The sequence below is a fragment of the Athene cunicularia genome (assembly GCF_003259725.1).
Source record: "Athene cunicularia isolate RWA chromosome 2 unlocalized genomic scaffold, athCun1 chr2_part1, whole genome shotgun sequence".
NCBI classification, from domain to species: domain Eukaryota; kingdom Metazoa; phylum Chordata; class Aves; order Strigiformes; family Strigidae; genus Athene; species Athene cunicularia.
In genome coordinates, this window is record NW_020799095.1 from 5,563,995 (window position 1) to 5,581,274 (window position 17,280).

At 40.7% G+C, this 17,280-nt stretch overlaps 1 protein-coding gene across 2 annotated transcripts in view; it reads left to right on the top strand.

Annotated features, from left to right (window-relative positions):
• LARS2 (leucyl-tRNA synthetase 2, mitochondrial) overlaps nt 1-8,949 on the top strand; it is an 88,289-nt gene extending 79,340 nt beyond the window's left edge. Inside the window, exons 19-20 of one of the 2 annotated variants that reach the window (XM_026842964.1) lie at nt 2,025-2,152; nt 7,553-8,949. In XM_026842964.1, coding sequence (XP_026698765.1) covers nt 2,025-2,152; nt 7,553-7,732 — 308 coding nt within the window. In that variant the 3' untranslated portion in view covers nt 7,733-8,949. The remainder of the gene's footprint in view (nt 1-2,024; nt 2,153-7,552) is intronic. The other variant, XM_026842965.1, reaches the window with a different exon arrangement.
• Nucleotides 8,950-17,280: the final 8,331 nt, after the last annotated feature.

Here is a 17,280-nt window from a genome sequence, read left to right on the forward strand (position 1 = left end):
CATAGCTAAAACTTTCATTTTGGTTTCCTGTCAAACTCTGTTTTCTGAAACTTGTTCTGTTGACTTTTGCACCTTTTTTTTTTTTTTTTAATATGGATGAGCTCATAGCTCATTTTGTAGCAAGAAGATGAACCAAAAGATTGTCATTGTGCTTAGTCACACTTTATCTGCTTCAGGATACATTTAAATTTTATTTATTAGTATGTTTATTAGGACTGACAGCCTCCATGGGAATTAAAAGTGACCTGGTTTTGCTTTCATAGAAGCCCTTGACTTATATCAGAAAGTGGTTTTCAAATAGTTTGAATAATCAACTTCAACAGGAAAATAAGGAGTGGTCAGTATGCACACTTCTGCCATAAGGCATGTGATCAGTTGGAAAGAAATTAGCTCATCTGGATGTTCAAAACCCAAATAGGGAAGAATCTAGCAGCTGTTGCATTTAAAGTCAATGTGATAATGAATCACCAATGCAAAGATTTTTTTTTTCTGCTTGGATTTCTATCTTTTGCTCTTTCGGTTTCTGAAGTGCTCCAAGAGGAAAAAAAAACCACGCCAAACCAGCTCAATTGAAGTGTTTTAATCAATTATTTACCTAATAAAATTGTGGCTTAGTTGTTACTCTTAGGAAATGTGCACGGTCTTGCTTGCCATTAGAAATAGCTCCCATTGGTCCACCCTACTGCCCCTTTCTGAATCATTTAGCAAATAGCAAGACTGTGTGTCATTTTAGCAAAGTGCTTTGTCTGAAAAAGCGCTGACAAAAATCTGCCGGATTTTTCTGGAGGAAGTTGCATTCTCTTTATGTCTCTGCTGTTATTCACTGTGTTAGTCTAAACAATCCAGCTGGGTAAATTCATGTATTTATTATGCATGGGTTAGTTTTGCTCCTATGTCTGCCATTGTGCTGTGTTTTGAGCAGCCTCAGGTACCTCAGTCTCAACAGTGAATAATGTGTTGATGGGTTTTATGCTCTTGCTGGAGTTTCCCTAAACCAGATGAGATTTCACATACTTTTTGCAGTTCTGAGTGAAGCATGTGCTCATATAGTTTTAGTCTGTATTCATAAAGAGAACATAGAGAATGTTTTAAATTTAAAAATACCCTGGATTTGTGAGAATCACAAGAGCAATCATCATCAATATTGATCATATTTGACAGCCTCTTGTTAAGTGAAATCTTTTTATTTTGTCCTACAGCTGGAGAAAGCAGCAACATAAATCCCACTCAGAAGCTTTTATTCAGTTAAAGAATGCAGCCTCAGAATGAATTGCATCCTATACTCCTATTATTTAAACAAATCAGGAATGAGTTGTCTTGGGGCAAGCAAAGCCTATTTAATAAAAAGGAATCACTTATAGCCGTTATAGAAGGTTTTAAAATAAAATCAAATGATAAAGTGTTTCAGAATGTACATATCACAAGAAGGACAGCAAGTTGTGCAAAGTATTCTTATGTAGCACCTATAATTTCTGAGAAAATAGACACTTCACAAAATAAGAGAAAATCTTGCAAGTAGCTTGACTTGCAAATTTACAAACTACCCAGCATATTACAGATGGTGAAATAATAAGCCATAATTGTTTACCATTTTGATTGAATTGTTAGTAAAATTTTAATCAAGCTGGTGGTGTTATTAAAAAAAAAAAAAAAAAAAAAAAAAGACCACAGTATTATGACTGACTTCTAGAAGTAGAGGTCATCTTGTGTTGCAGTATTACATTTTAAAATAATAAACAGTGGTCTTCTATGCTTTTGGCAGAGTTATGGAGTGCTAATCCAAATATCAAATGTGCCCACATTGTTCATGTTGGCATCCCTATGCATGGTATAAAACAAGCACTTCAAAGATGTCTATCTTTCTGTTTATAATGTGCTCTATGTTAATCTAAACAATGTTATTTCCTCCTAAGGGACTTGCTTTTAAAGACAACTTTATTCTGATCTTATTGATCAAACACATTCCAAAGATCCAGTGTGCTGGTTACAGCACAGCTGAATGTTTGACTGGTTTTGTTTTCCAGGTTTGGCACATATGCAGAATAAACTTTGTACTCATCATCAGTGGAATGTTGATGTGCTGCATCATTCCTGGCCCAAAGTAGACCCAGAGTACCTTCAGCCGTCAGATGTTGTGGAGATGTCTGTTCTGGTAAAAGCATTTTCATTTCTTTTCAGTGGTGGCCAACTGATGTGTTAGGAGCTCAGAAGATGACAAAATTTCTACTCTTGTGGAAGTCAGTTCCCATCTTAGGTGGCTTAATGAAATGTCAAATAGAATAGAAGATGCAATTACCATTGTGCTGAGTAATTGAAATTATTTCCTAAATGAAAAAATGGAGCAAGTCTGGAAGAGAGATGATCAAAATATAAATCTTTTTGAGTGACTGCATATTAGTACCTGTGGAAATTTGACCAATGAACAAGCTGTGGGCGAGAACAGTACAGTGAAAACTATGATCAAAATACAGGTCCCTCCAGATTTTTTGCCTGAGAGTGCATTTATGAACTTAGCCCTGTACAAAAATGTGCAATTAGGTGACATTTCTTGACGTACCTGTAGTGCTATGATTGCCTAATACAACGTATCATAAGCTGGGTTTAGTTGCTGCGATTTTTGCCAAACGATGTATCCCATCTGCCACGAGCTGAACTTCTGGCACATTTCTGTAGACTGTATTTGCAAGAATGAGGCTGATGAAAACCAGGTATCTTTGCTTATGTTAGAACGGCATTCTGGTTTCTCTTTGAACTCTTAACACTTTTATGGTCTAGAGCTAGAGCTGACAGTTCAGTAGAGGAGGGGACATACAACTATGTTTATTTAACCTGTCATTTTCCAACATGTGTATGTGCACAGGCACAGTGTAGTTTACTGTCTGTTTTCCTACATCTCTAGTTAACTAGTCTGTATTCAGCATGCTCCCAGGCATCCTGAAGCTCTATTGTTAGATAGTGCATAGTTGCAGCAAGTGCCAGTGCAGGCCATTAGAGGGACTGCCTGGAGCCAAGGGCATGGGATCATGAGTAGTGTCTCAGCTCTTCCATCAACTGGTCATCTTGTATTCAAGTTCTTCATGCTCAGGCATTATGATAGTCTGTAATTACGTAGTTGCATACTGTTAGATCTGCAGAATTCTTGCCTTTTTCACTGTTCACCAAAGAATAACCTTTAATATACCATGCAGACATTATAAACTTAGATGTTTTAAATTAAATGTTTCAACTTAAACAGTTTTGGACATTGAAAGAGATGGAGCCTCTAGAAGAAACGACATTTGGTCTTGTAAAACTGCATGTTCTCTGTGTGTGTGTGTAAGAGAAACAGAAGCAGTGCACTTTATCTGTATTTTATTCTGTTAGCTCTTTTGAGTAGAAGTAGTAAGGCAATCGGGTTATTTTTGTTCAGCTGGGGGTTTTTTAGGAGGGAAGAGATTGGTTGGATTTAGGGGAAGTCATGTTGCTGTAGATTTCCTTAATCAAAGTATCTTTGTAAATAATTTCATATCTTGCCAGATCTCTCAGTCAGTCCACTTCAACAGAATGAGAAATGCTGCTGAAACACTAAATTTTCTAACGTTCAATGTACATCCTTAGCAGAGGCCACAGGAAACTTTCAATTGGCATCTTTTCCCAAAACAAGGAGAAGGACTCAAGTGTCAGCTAGGGTTAATAGCAGACTTAGCCTAATATTCCCTGTGGGTTTATTGCTTGCTTGCTTGATTGCTTTAAGTGATAAGCATTTATTTATACCAGCAAAAAGGTCATTTATCCACAAAAATCTTCACTGATGTATAATCACTTTGCTCAAGCTTAAAATAAACCTTCACCTTCAAGCACAGCTAGCAAACATCTTAAATTCCAGTGTTCAGTTTATAAGGAAGTCCTGAACGAGAAATCATGTAATTATAGAAACTTCTTTGAGTTGTGGTTAAAGCAAACATATTATTAAATATACCTTTAAAATAAAAACTTCAGCAGTACAGGGAAAACTCTGAACTCAATGTTTTTAAGACTCTACAACTGCACATGAAAACGCCTACACATTTCACTGATATTTTTATGCTGACATTCAAACTTCCTTCTCAAAAAAAGAAACCAGAAAAATAAAAATTAGTTTTGCTTTAAACAACCATCACGAAAACTATTTTTGTTTGTTTTCCTGGTTGACTTTGCCAAAGCACCTTGTGTAGAAGTCTTGTAATAAGAGAAAAAGCAACCCCTGTGTTCTCAATCATATAATGGAAGAATATGATATATGTAAACATCTTCCTTAGTTCTGAGAAAGCAAGTGACTGGAAGACCAGAGAGACAAGTTCCATTTTCAAACTGGGAATAATTCTTAAAACTAGTGCCTAGGGGGTCTGCCTGGCTTTCTACTGTAAGAGTAAGGTAAAAGGGAAATACAGAGGAGCAGGGAGAAATCATCATAAATGTGAGTATTTTAAAGTCTTGTGAACACTGTAGGTTTTTGTATGGCTGTAAAAATAAATTGCCTTCATTAAACCAAGAAACACTCGACATAAGGAGAAACTGGTTAGCTGCAAAGAGGCAGTGTCTCTTCACAAGGCTGCACAGTCAAACTGAGTCTTTGGGCTACAACCCTATTCTTCTCAAGACATCAAACTGCCTCAGGCTGCTAGGGATTTGCCTGCTGAGACATTATGGTTTTATTTCTTTTGACACAAAACACTTCATTATTTCCTGTCTGTGCTGGAGTTATGTCTTTCCATATTTAACCCAAAGCAGCAAAAGCAACCAATTCATTGCATCCCTGGCTGTTACAGTACAGATTGCCTACAAGAAAGACATTTAAATTCACTGGATATGCATAGTATTTGTTCCTCTAAATGTTATTGCAAAGTTGAATATTTTTAATTGTACCATATATTGTTAATGGTGTGAAAAATCAGACCTGAATGTAGTGTGCATCTCATCCTATGAACACATTAATGACTAGCATTCCTCACATTTTCTAGGTGGTGCAGAACTGATAGCAGCTATGATCTTATAGCTCCTGTTTTTATGAAGTAAAAATTAGTGTCATTTTTCTTGCTTTGGTATATGAGGAAAGCCTAAAAATGCACAGATATTTTCCTTTTTACTTCTCATAAGGATTATGCATCAATGGCAAAAAAATATTTGAGTTGAACTAAAAACTCTTCTCTGCAGCCTCCAGGTGCTTAGTTTTTAGTCTTTGGTGATTTCATTTCATCCTTTATAACCTGTCTAGTTCCCTCTAGCTCCCTCTAGATCCAAAATAGTCTAAAATGGCAAGTGCTTTACAAAAAGAAAAGGGAGGGGGGAAGAAAAGAAAAATTAGCAGCTTGCTCCTTCGGGGGAAGAAGGGACCCAAACCTCATTTTTTTCCCCTCTTGCAGTTTGCCATGGTTTTTAAGAGAAATGAGACAGCCAGCACCCAAATTTCTTGTGCTGGCACTTTTACCTGGAGTTGCCAAAGGTCTAGTGAGATAGAGAGAGGGAGATGGAGGCATAGCAGAAGATATTTGTCCTGCTGAGAATCTAATCCCTCAACTAAAAGAATATGTGAATAGGATGTTTGTTACACACAGTGTGTGATTAAATCTGCAGATGCTTATTTTAAGAATAGTGTTAATATGTTTGACTTTGCATTACGATACCTACAGTATAATGAAAGCCATGCTGCACGCATGTGCTGAAATTGTAACTCATTTGCTGTTTGATAGGATTTTTGGACTCAACTCACAGTGTGGTGTGGGAAGATCAGGAGAGATGCTGTGGGAAGGTACACAGTGTCAGGTCACCCAGGCTTCTCGACCTTTCTAGGAAAACACAATTGCTAGCAGTCATTTATTTACTAAGTTGATTTAGACCGCTTGGCTTTTCTGTTGAAAACAGCACCAAATAGGCTAGTTGTGGCAAGTTTCCCCCTGACAACATCTATCCACTGGGACATGTTAATTTGCATCATGGAGGACAGTGAATGACATTTTAACTAAGCAGGCATAGTTTTGAACGGCAGGCTGTGTGTCCTAGCAGCAAGCTGACAGGCTTGCTTTATATTCTCACTAAAACTATACCCATTTGGATTTTACCATTTTATTCTTCCCGTGGAATGGATTTCTTCTTTGAAGTGCCCTGTCAAAAAAGAACTACTTGTATTTATTTTTCACAAAAGCTTTAAAAATTAACTCTTCTGTGTTTTTCAAGGGACTTACTTTGCACGAGGTGCTAAAGGCAAAGTTTTACACAGCCAGCCTTTTACAATATGTTATGGATGCATGTAGGAATAGTTAAAAGCCTACCTACATTATCACTGCAAATTAACATCAAGTCTAGTAAAAAAACCAGAAATGACTCATCCCAGCTGCATTTGAGACTTCATCTTGTTCCTTAAAATGCTGTCCTAACTTCCTCTCTCTGAGAATTGCACAGATTATTTTATTTTCCATAAAATACAAACTAGGTAAGTGAAGTAGATCTCTCTTATTCATGGTATGTTGCATACATGTATCCTGAATAAAATCCAGATGAAAACTAAGCTGTGTGCATTTTTGTGTCCAAGCTGTGTGAAGCAACGTATGCTCCTTTTAGAGGGTTGAAAACTCATTACAATGATGTCTAAAGGTCAAAGATCTGCAGTACCAGCAGCAGATTTTTATGCAAGTAATTTGACTGGATTTAAAAATACAAATTATTTCATTGCTAAAATGTGGGATTGATATTATTTTCATTAATCTACTGAAAGTATTCATATAAATCTGGAAGCTTTTGTAATAATTTTATGGCAATTCCAGAAAAGTACTCAGGAAGGCTCTGTAGTCTTAGTTATCTGCTCTTATTGGATGACTGAAAGGATTTATAAGACCATTTTATAAATTAAGGTGATTTCTACTGAAGGCCTTAGTTATACTTACATTCTGCCTTGCCAATGTAAAACCAGTATGGAAGCTTCTCTGAAAACCAGCCACACACAGGAAAGCGTTACGTTTGTGTAATGAGTGGTTGCTGTCTTTGTGGTTGGTGTTGGCTTAATGAGTCATGTGTGGTTAGTATGAATGCAGCATGTAGTGAGTTAAAGCTTGTTTTTCTAAAAATGAGCAATGATGAATATTTCTGATATCTTTCTAGCCACAAATATTTTTATTTTAATAAATCTTGCATTTGAATCTCTGTAAGGAATCGCTTGTACAAACCAAGATTCCCACCTGACAAACCATTATGTTCACTCTCATTATTCAGCTTGTGTAACTATCACGTTTTTAAACTTAAAAGATTACCACATTGCATAGTCATATGCTGCTTGCTGTCTTCAAAACTAAGGCTTCCTATGGCCACTTTTTCAGTTTTCCTTGAGTATTGTGAGCCAGAGTTTCATTCTCTTATTTTATGGTAGATGGACAGGAGATATGGAGAATTTTATTTTCTACTTAGAAAGTTTGGTGTTGGAGAAAAGATCCACTTTCCCTTCCTCCCCATTTGATGAGATGGATTGAATTCAGGAAATGAAATTGTATAAATCAGTGTAGTAACTTCTGTTTTTTCTTGTTTTCATGTCTCTCTTTTTCAGATCAATAATAAAGCTTGCGGCAAAGTTTTTGTGCCTCAGCAAGCAGCCCGCAATTTTGAAGAAGTCCACGAGCTAGTTCTTCAAAGTGAACTTGGAGTCAAGCATCTCCAGGGACGAACCATTAAAAAGGCCTTTCTGTCTCCCAGAACTGCCCTTATCAACTTCTTAGTGCAAGAATAGCAAAGGCTTTGCTGGGCTGTAAAAGGGAACTGGAATTTTTCAAGATTAAACCGATTAAAAATCTTTAAAACCAGTTATGGTTATTTAAATCTCATGTAACAATGGGTTATTAAAATCAGGTTGCTGCTAAATCTTCATTTCAACATGGAGAAATGCGCAGAATTAAAGTTTCTTATGGAGACACAGTAAGGTGCTGTTTGTCCATATTCTCTGGGAGAATGAGAAAGAAGCACAGAAGAACTAAATGATTGTAACAGAATATAAATGATATAAAGCGCATGGGTTTTAGTGTCAGCCTCAGGAATACATCCTATTGGAAAGTTGGCTTGGCTAAATGCAGAGGCATAAATACGATTCCAGGACTAAACAACTGATCTGAGTATGTGCTACACCAAGTGTTAGGTGTGCTACAGTCAGTCTTTGCTCCCTATATCACGTTTGGGTACCCTACATTAACTAACATTTAAATAAAATGTTATTACAGAGTGTTAATTCAAAAAAGGATTTCTTTAGCACTGGCCAGTGGCCTTGGGCACAGCAGGTAGCCAGAATGGGGTGGTTTGATGCATTTCACATACCTTTCAGAGCCAAGCCAAGAAAAAGGTTAGATTATTTAACCAAGCCCTGCCTTAACCAGGTTCCTCCTTCCTTGCTGGCATTATTTCTGTTGGCTCATACATGAGACATTCAAATTCAGCAAAGTGCTGGTGGTTATTTCTCCACAGAACAGAATGGAAGTTACTTCCTACACATGAGCCATCTCAGAGACTTTTGAAGGATTCAAGAAAGGGATGAATCAGCTGCTAGAAATGCAGCAGTGGGGAAGACGGTGTGCTTTTTGCTTCTACTCCTAGGTCTTGTAGTGCCTAGATCGTAAAACTTGAATCGAAATTCTTTCTTTTTCTGAGGGCTTCATTAAGTGGAAATAGCTGTCGTATTTATAAAAATCAATCAGACTTTCATAAAACACAAATCCATTCTCATGCCTCATTTCAACCATTTTATTTGTACCCTGTCTTGCTGTTACATCCACATGGAAATGTTTATTCTATTTAGCAAATGCTTGAATAAGTGTTTCCAAATAAACAATTACAGGGTTCATTGTGTAAGAATGTCTTTTCTTTAACGGCCATTAAACTAAGTAGTCCGATAAACCAGCTATTTATGAGCCATTCTGACAGTTAGGAAGTCGGCAGTAACAACCAGCTAGCAAATACAGAGGTCTGTATTAACCCTCCCACCTAGGAGTCATCCAGAAACCAACAAAAATCTCCACATGCAATAAATAAGTCCAATAGATCTTAAGCAGCTAAGATCAAGACAGATAACATTGCAGTGTGCATACAAGCTAAGCAATACTAATATTCACTTTGGTATTATGCATTTTCAGTTCCAAATGTATAGCTACATAACATATGCCAGGCTCAGCAAGCAGATTGGGTTCCACACGTCCCTACTTCTGCAACAAAACTCTTCTGATTTCTGCTTCCTCCTGAACCACACTCGTGCAGATTTTCTCTCCAGCAGTCCTTTGACACAAGAATGACTAAGAAATTGAATATTTATAATGAAGAGATATGTTCTTTGCAGTTTTAAGACTCCAAAAATCTCAGCCACAAAGGAATGCATTCAGACATTCAAACACAGGCCTTTAGTTAGAGTTAAAATAATTTGAATTCCAGTGTCTGCCTGACATATATGTTGTTATAAATTCATAAAACTGCTGTTCAGAAGCCCCTAAAAGGACTGTGAAAGAGATCTTTTAAAGTAGGATCTGTAGCATGGCACAATCCTGCTTTTTTTCTGTATAAAAGTTTAACACACCCTGTGAAACCATTTTAACAGAGTTTTTCTTTGGGGGAAAGGTGACCTGTTTCATGTAAATAAAAACTTCTAAAATTTACAAGCATGAAGAAAGATGTTGTAAGCCCAGCAGCCCAAAGGTGCCTTTAAACAAAAGCTGCAGTCACTCCAGGGCTGAGCAGCAGCCCACAGTGTTTATTGCTGTTAGCACTGGCGGGTATTTGCTCTTGCCAGAGGAAGTGAATTGTAGATGTCACTTGGTGATTCAGGCAAAAATCAAAATAAGGAATGGACTCCTACAGACAAAAAAAGTAAAGATAGTGAACAGCAATTGCACAAAAAGTGTATGGTCAGAAGTCATGTCAGTGTGTTTACAGTAAGTTGAAATTCACTGTGGTCTAGAGGATACAAAAGCAGTGGTGAAAAAGTGAGTGAGAGAGAGTGCAGAAAGTCTGACAGAGTCTAATGCCTCGGTAAGTTTATGTTTGAAAGATGCCATAGGTGCCAACTGTGGAGCTATGCAGTTGTCTTGACAGCTGCTGACATTTCTTAGAAGGCTGACCTGCTCTGAAGCATGATAGTCATTTGTCTTATGGCAATTGTGACTTTGGTCTGTGCCTAGATGGCCCTGGTACTCCTATACAGGCTGTAGGCTGTTACCAAGTCTTTTTAAAATAATTTATTGCAGATGCCTCTCATTTATTTAACAGTTGTTACTTGTGTCACAGTATAGATGCATCTTTATGCTGAAGGTGGTATAAAATGTTACCACAGATTGTGTGCTTTTGAAGAGTTCATTAGCAAAATAGTATGGGAGTTTTAAATCTGTGAGGTGATAATTGAGAACTGTGAAGGAAGGGCGCTGACGGCTGATCAATCAAATTGCACCAGGTTCATCACACATTAAAACGTATATGGTGCCACTGTCCTTAATCTGTGAAGTGATGAGCCAAAGAAGGTGAGGGAGATTTGCTACACCCAGTGGGATAAACTCAGAACAAACTACTCCAAGAAAGGAATCCACAACGCAGCAGGGGCATTTTCTGCATCCTGTCTCTCAAGGTGATAGAAGAGTGGTCACAGCACTGATCCAGTCTGTATCAAATTTCTATCTTAAGTAACATAAAATTGAAAAAAGAAATTGGCACATTTCCTACCCTAAAATCGTTCATGCAACTGAATATCCCAAAAGTCCTGCCTTCAAACATTGATTCTGGAAAAATTGGCAAAGTCCTGAAATGTCACTAAGTACTTTTCCAGTGCCATTGGTTTAATGAGAAAGGATCTCATGCTGAGGTGATGGCGGCACTGAAGCGTGCTGGAAGACACCACCATATAGAAAAATGTGTTACTAGGCATGGGTGTTTCATAGTCATCTCCAGTGATTGAGATGATGTGGATGCGAACGATGTTACAGCTTAAGTCATTAGCTAAGGCAGTTCTCTATCCAGATTGTTGTTCCACCTGTCCTTCAAAAAAACCTACACAAGGGCATTGCTGAACAAGCATGTATTTTTCCATGTCCTTCACCAGAATCCAAACATGGAAATTTGGTGCAAAATAAAATCTGTGTGCTCTCTTGTTGGTTTACCAGATTAAAGTAATGCCTCAGAACTGACATGGTTAATGATGGCTTTTTCTGAGCTGACTTTGTAAAAGCCTGCTTGTTTCTTCTGGAGGGAGAAATTCCACAGATAATGCAGGTCATACAGTCTCTCTTCTTTGTCTCTCCTTTCATTTAAAGCCTCACAGAAAGCTATTCCCCTTCTCTAAACTTTTCACAATCAGCATGAACTAGAAAGAGTGTTAATTAGCACTTAGCTGGTTGTTCCTAGAGAGGTTTGCAGTATATAACATTTTTCTAAAAGTTTGGCTATAAATGAGGACAGGGGGAGAAATCACTGGGGTATTTTTCTAGTTTTTCAATACTTATTACAGTTCACAGAGAGGGGATTGGCTTTACTTACATATATTTACTGACTTGGAAGAGTACATACACTGGTTTTGCTCGATGCTTTTTCTGCTTCTCTATTTCTTCAGTCACCCCCTCTTATGTTCTGAGCTGATTTTGTATCACAGGGCTGTGCTGTAAGAGAAGTGTTGAATGTGAAGCCAGGTCTATCCCCTGAACCCAAGTGGTGAATATACTTATTAAGTCCACTAACTTCTATCAGTCCAGGTAATATTTGCTTTTGACTTTAGAAAATGTTGCTGGAAGTACAGCTGTGGTTTGGTTTTTTTTTATGGCAGTGGGGTTTATGTCTCAAAGAAGAAGCCTGAAGCTGATCAGAGGCAGTTTTTAACATGTCCCTGACATAGCAGGAGAGCTGAACTGAAGCATGATCTCTGCACAGGAGGGGACAGGATCAGAGCTCTCATCTGCAGCCCAGATGATAAAAGAGATCTTGCCTGACATGGGGAGGAAAGGTGGGATTTTTTTTTCCCTTTCCTGCATAAAGTGGCTTTCTGGTACCACAAAGCATTTTGCAATTCACTTAACCCCATCTGTCCCAGAGGGCCCCGAGTCACACACAATCTTTGTGTCTCACGGCACTTCTCTCATTCAAGTAAGCCTTGGGATGGGTACATTCAGGTCTGGTTTTAGCTCTTCATTGTTGCAAAGCAACATCATCTTCCACACAAAGTTAGCTCTAGATTTATGTGCGGTCAGAGAGTTTGAACAGGTTTTCCTAGTTTTATAAGATGTTAGTGTCTCTGAACGAGAATATTTTTACTTGGATGTAGTGACATGGCAGAGAGAAGTCTTGATGGCTTTTGTTCTATCTGCCAGCTTTTACATTGGCCATGAGAGACTAGAAACTCAGTCAAGATCAAGCGGATGCTCAGATTTGTTGTTGGGTGAACATGGCCCAAACCTCTTGAGAGATTTTGGTGACAAGAATCTCATCAAAAATACCCCCCCCAATATTGAACACCCAGAACATTACCTTGTATGCTCATCTGCCTGTGCCACATCAATTTGCTCTCCATTTTAGGCTGCCAAATTGCTTGCTCAGTAAAAGAACATGTAAATGAGAAAAACTTAAGTATAATGAGTTTAATATTCTCATTCTTTCTTCTTGCATTTGTGACACTCAGCCTGAGATATCTGGGGCATAAGAAGTTCTTTTATTTGAAGAGCCTGGTCTTCTTCAGTATAACTCTAAGCAGAACGTGTAACATTTACATGAATGGAAATGCGTGCCTTTGTGCTTCCTCTCATAGACACAAGCACTCTCTCTGGGCTGGCTGCAAGGAGAAGGCCCACACTTGCATCTAAGGCTCTGAACTTCCTTATCTACCAGTAGTTTTTTACACATGCCAAAACTGAGAATCAAAGGTCCAAGGTTCTCCTAGTATACCTCCCTCTGCCAGAAGAGATGCACAAGCTGCTGAGCAAGGCGGTGTTGCTCTCCGATAACTGTGCTTGGTGCCAACAATACGTGAAGCAAAATACATATAGTCATAACAGCTGTAGATGATCCAATGCACTGATCAGGAATAATAAACACAGGATGCATAATCGGGACAAAAAAGAGAGCAATTTAATAAAGGAGCATGATGTATTACCAGCAGTGGCAGCCCGGGTTTATTTCTAATGAAGATTAAGAGAACTGGCATAACAGGAAATTGTTTTCTGCTGCAAAGGGAAATTAATTGTCTTTAAATACACAGCAGTGTAATTAGCAAATCTTACTAATTGCTGCAAAACAGAAATACAAGTGTGTGTTGCCAAGCTGGCTAAGCCAAAAAAGTATTGTGAAAAAATTGTAGAAGCTTTTAGAAATGAATATTTTTCTTAAGTACGTCTCCATCCCTGGAGATCCACATGGCTGGATGAAATAGCAAGGGTGCAATAAAAACATATACTTCCCAATTTTCCCATGTGAAAGAGCATTTAAAAACATCTGTTAGTCAGAGAGCTTCTCCTAGGACATGCACGGAGGAACGGCGTGGATGCACTGACTGCATCTGGCAAGTCCATTTGAAGTCCACCAAGCCACGTGAGGCCGGTGATTGATGGCAGGATGTCGTCTGACCTGCACAGTGCTTCTAGCCCACGATTACTAAAGGCCACGTATGTTGGTTAAACAGGTCACAGTGCTGTTTGTGTTAATGCACTGATAAAGAGGCAGGGAAACAGAGCTGGAAAATTCTCCAGGCAAGTTCTTGTCCTGATAAAAGGCTCTTTTTAGTAGAAAACAGAGAAAACAAATTATTCCATATTCTTCTGAGCAAGGGTAGGCAAACCAACAAAAATGCCTCTGTTATTTTGGTGCAACTCTGCAGCCACTTTAAAGCAAGTGTTTGGCCCCATGGAGTGATGGCGAAGCATCCTGGGGTCTCTGCCGCCACCCATGGCACCTGCAGAAACTGAAGAGGAAGGCAAAGGATGTTCTCTAGTCCAAGCACTTGACACTCAGCTCTGGCTTTCCTCAGGGAGATGAAACTGCTGCTCAGGGATTTGCAGCCTTTTCACTCTCTGCTGCTTCCCAGGCTCCTGTTTGGGATCTCAGTGACTCCCCATGGCTCCTCTCACCTCCCCAAGGTGTACCCTGCCATAACCCTTCCCTGCCCCAGTTTGCCCACCTGTGAGCGGGGCCCGCAGCATCCCCACTGAACTGACACTGCAGGTGCAGGTATTTAGAAAGCCTTTCTGTGAAGCATCTGTACCACTCCACAAAGGCTCTTTGGAAAGCTGTCCCAGTGCTGCCCAGGCCCTTATGTTCCATTAGCGTTAATTAAATGACTCTTAGTCTAACTCCCTGCAGAGATCATGCCTAGTAATGGAAGTTGTACAGCAACAGAAACAAAACATCCAACTGTGGACCCATCTCTGCCCTGCCCCTGGGGGCAGGTGATGCCCAGACTCAAGCTGGACGGTGGGCAGCTGGGCTGCAGGGGAGACACTGGCCTGCCCGCCATCCCCAGCCGCCCCTGCATCTTGGGGGTTAATTGTGTCGGCAGGCGGGCAGCAGGCAGGGCAGGCCAGGCCTCCCGGAGGAATGCAGAGGCCCCTGGGGCAGCGGTGGGGAGGAACAACATCTCCCAACCCTGCCCTGCGCCTTCCTGCGAACCTTTTGGAAGGCAGAGGCTGAGGTCTGGCCTCTTCACCTCCACAGTGTCCCTTTCATCAGCCGGGCCCCGGCTTGAGCCCAGCTTTGTTGCCTGCAGGACTCACTCACTCCTTCTCTCCCTCCACCACCCTCTTATTTCCCCTACAGCCCTGTGCATCATCCTCATGGTATACAGCAGCCAGCTCGTGCATTGCACGTTTATTGAAAACCTCTTTAGAAAACTGTAGGGAGTGGAATGTTCATAATTTCCCCATGCCATTCACAGTCGAGGGCTGGGGGGTGCTGCGGCACGGCCTTGAGAGCCAAGAGATGCGTTTGCTCCTGCTAGAACCAAGCCAGGCTCCATCCTGGAAATACTTCTGCCTTATAAATTGTTCACTCTGTTTATATTCTAGCAGTGAAGCCTTTATTGCTTTCCTGCTAAAACACACCAGAGCATGGATCTCAGGCACTGTGCAGAAGTGGCGTGGGTAGTCCAGGGTGTGAGGGAAACGACCTGCCTGGGACAGCTGCAGCCCCAGGGAGGCACTCGGGCAGCAGGGATTAGACCTGGAAATGTCCAGAAAGGAGCTGGTGTGCTGCCAGCCACCGGTGCCTTGTGCTAGTTTGGTTGCAAATAGGTAGCATGAGTATAATAAGATAGTTGCTTTTGGAGAGAGATCTAGCTGTAAATTGTCACCCAGACTCCTCCTAATCATCTTTTTCCATAAAATATACAGCTCAGCACTATTGTCGTGCTTCAGAATCTGAGGGCGTTTTCTCCCAGACAGAAAAATGATCGGCGAGGGGGTAGGGGGGGGTGGATTTTTCCACATTTTCTCCATCTTCCTGCAATGTGAGCCAAGAGCCAAATGTGGCAGCAAGAAATAAAGACAGATGATCCCCTCCCTGCTCTCATTCACGCCTTCCCTGTTTGCCCAGGCAGGCAGTGCTTTGCTTCAGCCTGCCAGCAGTTGTGGCACCTCGCCGGCCCCAGAGGGCTGTGCCACCCCGGCACGAGGCTGTGGTGATGTGCCCGCCACTCCCACCGACATGGGGCCGAAATCGGTGAACACCGCTCAGGGCTGCTTTTCCCCAAATTGCTGCCTCCCTCCGCCCCACAGGCAGCTGCAATTGCCACGTGGAGCAGGGCTGGGTTACAAGCTGTCAGCATTATTTTGCATGAGTAAATGCAGCATGTAAGCCTTGCCCACAGGAACAAAAACAGAATAAATGAGCAATTTTTTTTTTCCTTCCAGACATGGGGTTTAGAATAAGTCAGTTCCAGTTGGCACATAGATTTTGGTCCTGGGCTACAACAGCAATCGCGGACCCCTTAATTTCTTAATAGGCATGGGCTGTAAAACTCACAGGAACTATAAAAATGTGGGACCATATCTAATCGCAGCAGAAGGGTCTGCAAGTCAGTGTAGTATTACATCTCCAGTCTAGTAGAAAGTTCAAGTTAATCATCTGCTTGCTTGGGAATACTCCTAACCCAGGTCTCACAGAAAGAACAAAACCAAGCACGAAACTTCAAAGGCATTTTGCTGCCTAACATTCAGTGAAAGCGTTGTGAATTAAACACCAAAATGCCTTTGAATTGCTTGGCTGCAATTCCCCTTCGAAGGCGCTAGCCATCAAAGTGTCTGCTCATGCGTGAGGAGCCTGGAAGGAGGCCAAGCCCAGCGTGACGGTTCCCTATCCGAAGGGCTTCGGCAGCCTCTTCCATGTCATCCGCGCAAGCATTGTTCTGCAGACAGCTGATTTGATCCTTTGGCATAGGAAGGAAATGTACTTTACATAGCTGGTGAAGGTCAGCAGCATCCAGAGAGGCCATTTGGCAAGAAGGCTGCTTCCCCCCAGCCCCAAGGTGGTGAGCTCCTGCAGGTCCAACTGTAAAATTACTTACAGATGTTAGATAAAAAGTAATGGCAGAAAATGTATGTGTGACCCTTAAAAAAGAAAATCAGAAAAAAAAATATGATCTGAGGGAAGTTACAGATTCTTCCTTGGTTTGTTTGTTGAAAGCTGAAAATAGAGACATCTATTTCCAAGTGCTTGTGTTCTGCCAAAGGCTTTTGGTTTCCTAGAGGTTGGAAGAATCTCATCACAGTTTGTTTGAGGAAAAAAACCTTAACAGACAGTGGTTCTGATATGCTGGAAAGGAGCATGCCTTCCCTTGATTAACTTTACATCCTTTGGTGAGGAAGAGGGAAAAAGGTGTGAGAGCTATGTGTAATTTCCTTTTTGATCGCTTTGTCCACTAACATTGCAGGTTTCTCCTGCGAGTGAAGCAGTGGTGAGTTCACGCTCCCATCCTTATCTACCTGCTGCTCTGTTTCCTTTCTGTCATCCTCTCGGGCCATAGGAATATGGACTCAAGCAATCCGTTGCTCAGCACCAACTTTTTTGCATATCATTTTAACGTTGGACTCTCCCCATTTTAAATAAAAGCAGTCATACTGAAAGCTTAGCATCTCAGCTAACCTGGTCTCCGAAAGCACCTGAAGCTGGCGGGGAGGAGACATCCCATGCCTCAGCCGCCTCCTGTGGTTGTCCTCATTGGCCCAGGACATGGCCAAAACCAGTTTTGCACTAGCCCTTCTCCAGGACGCTCTTTAGACATTGAAATTCAGTTTTGACTTTCACTACCCAAGCTGAGCTTAACCTAGGACTCAACAGTTT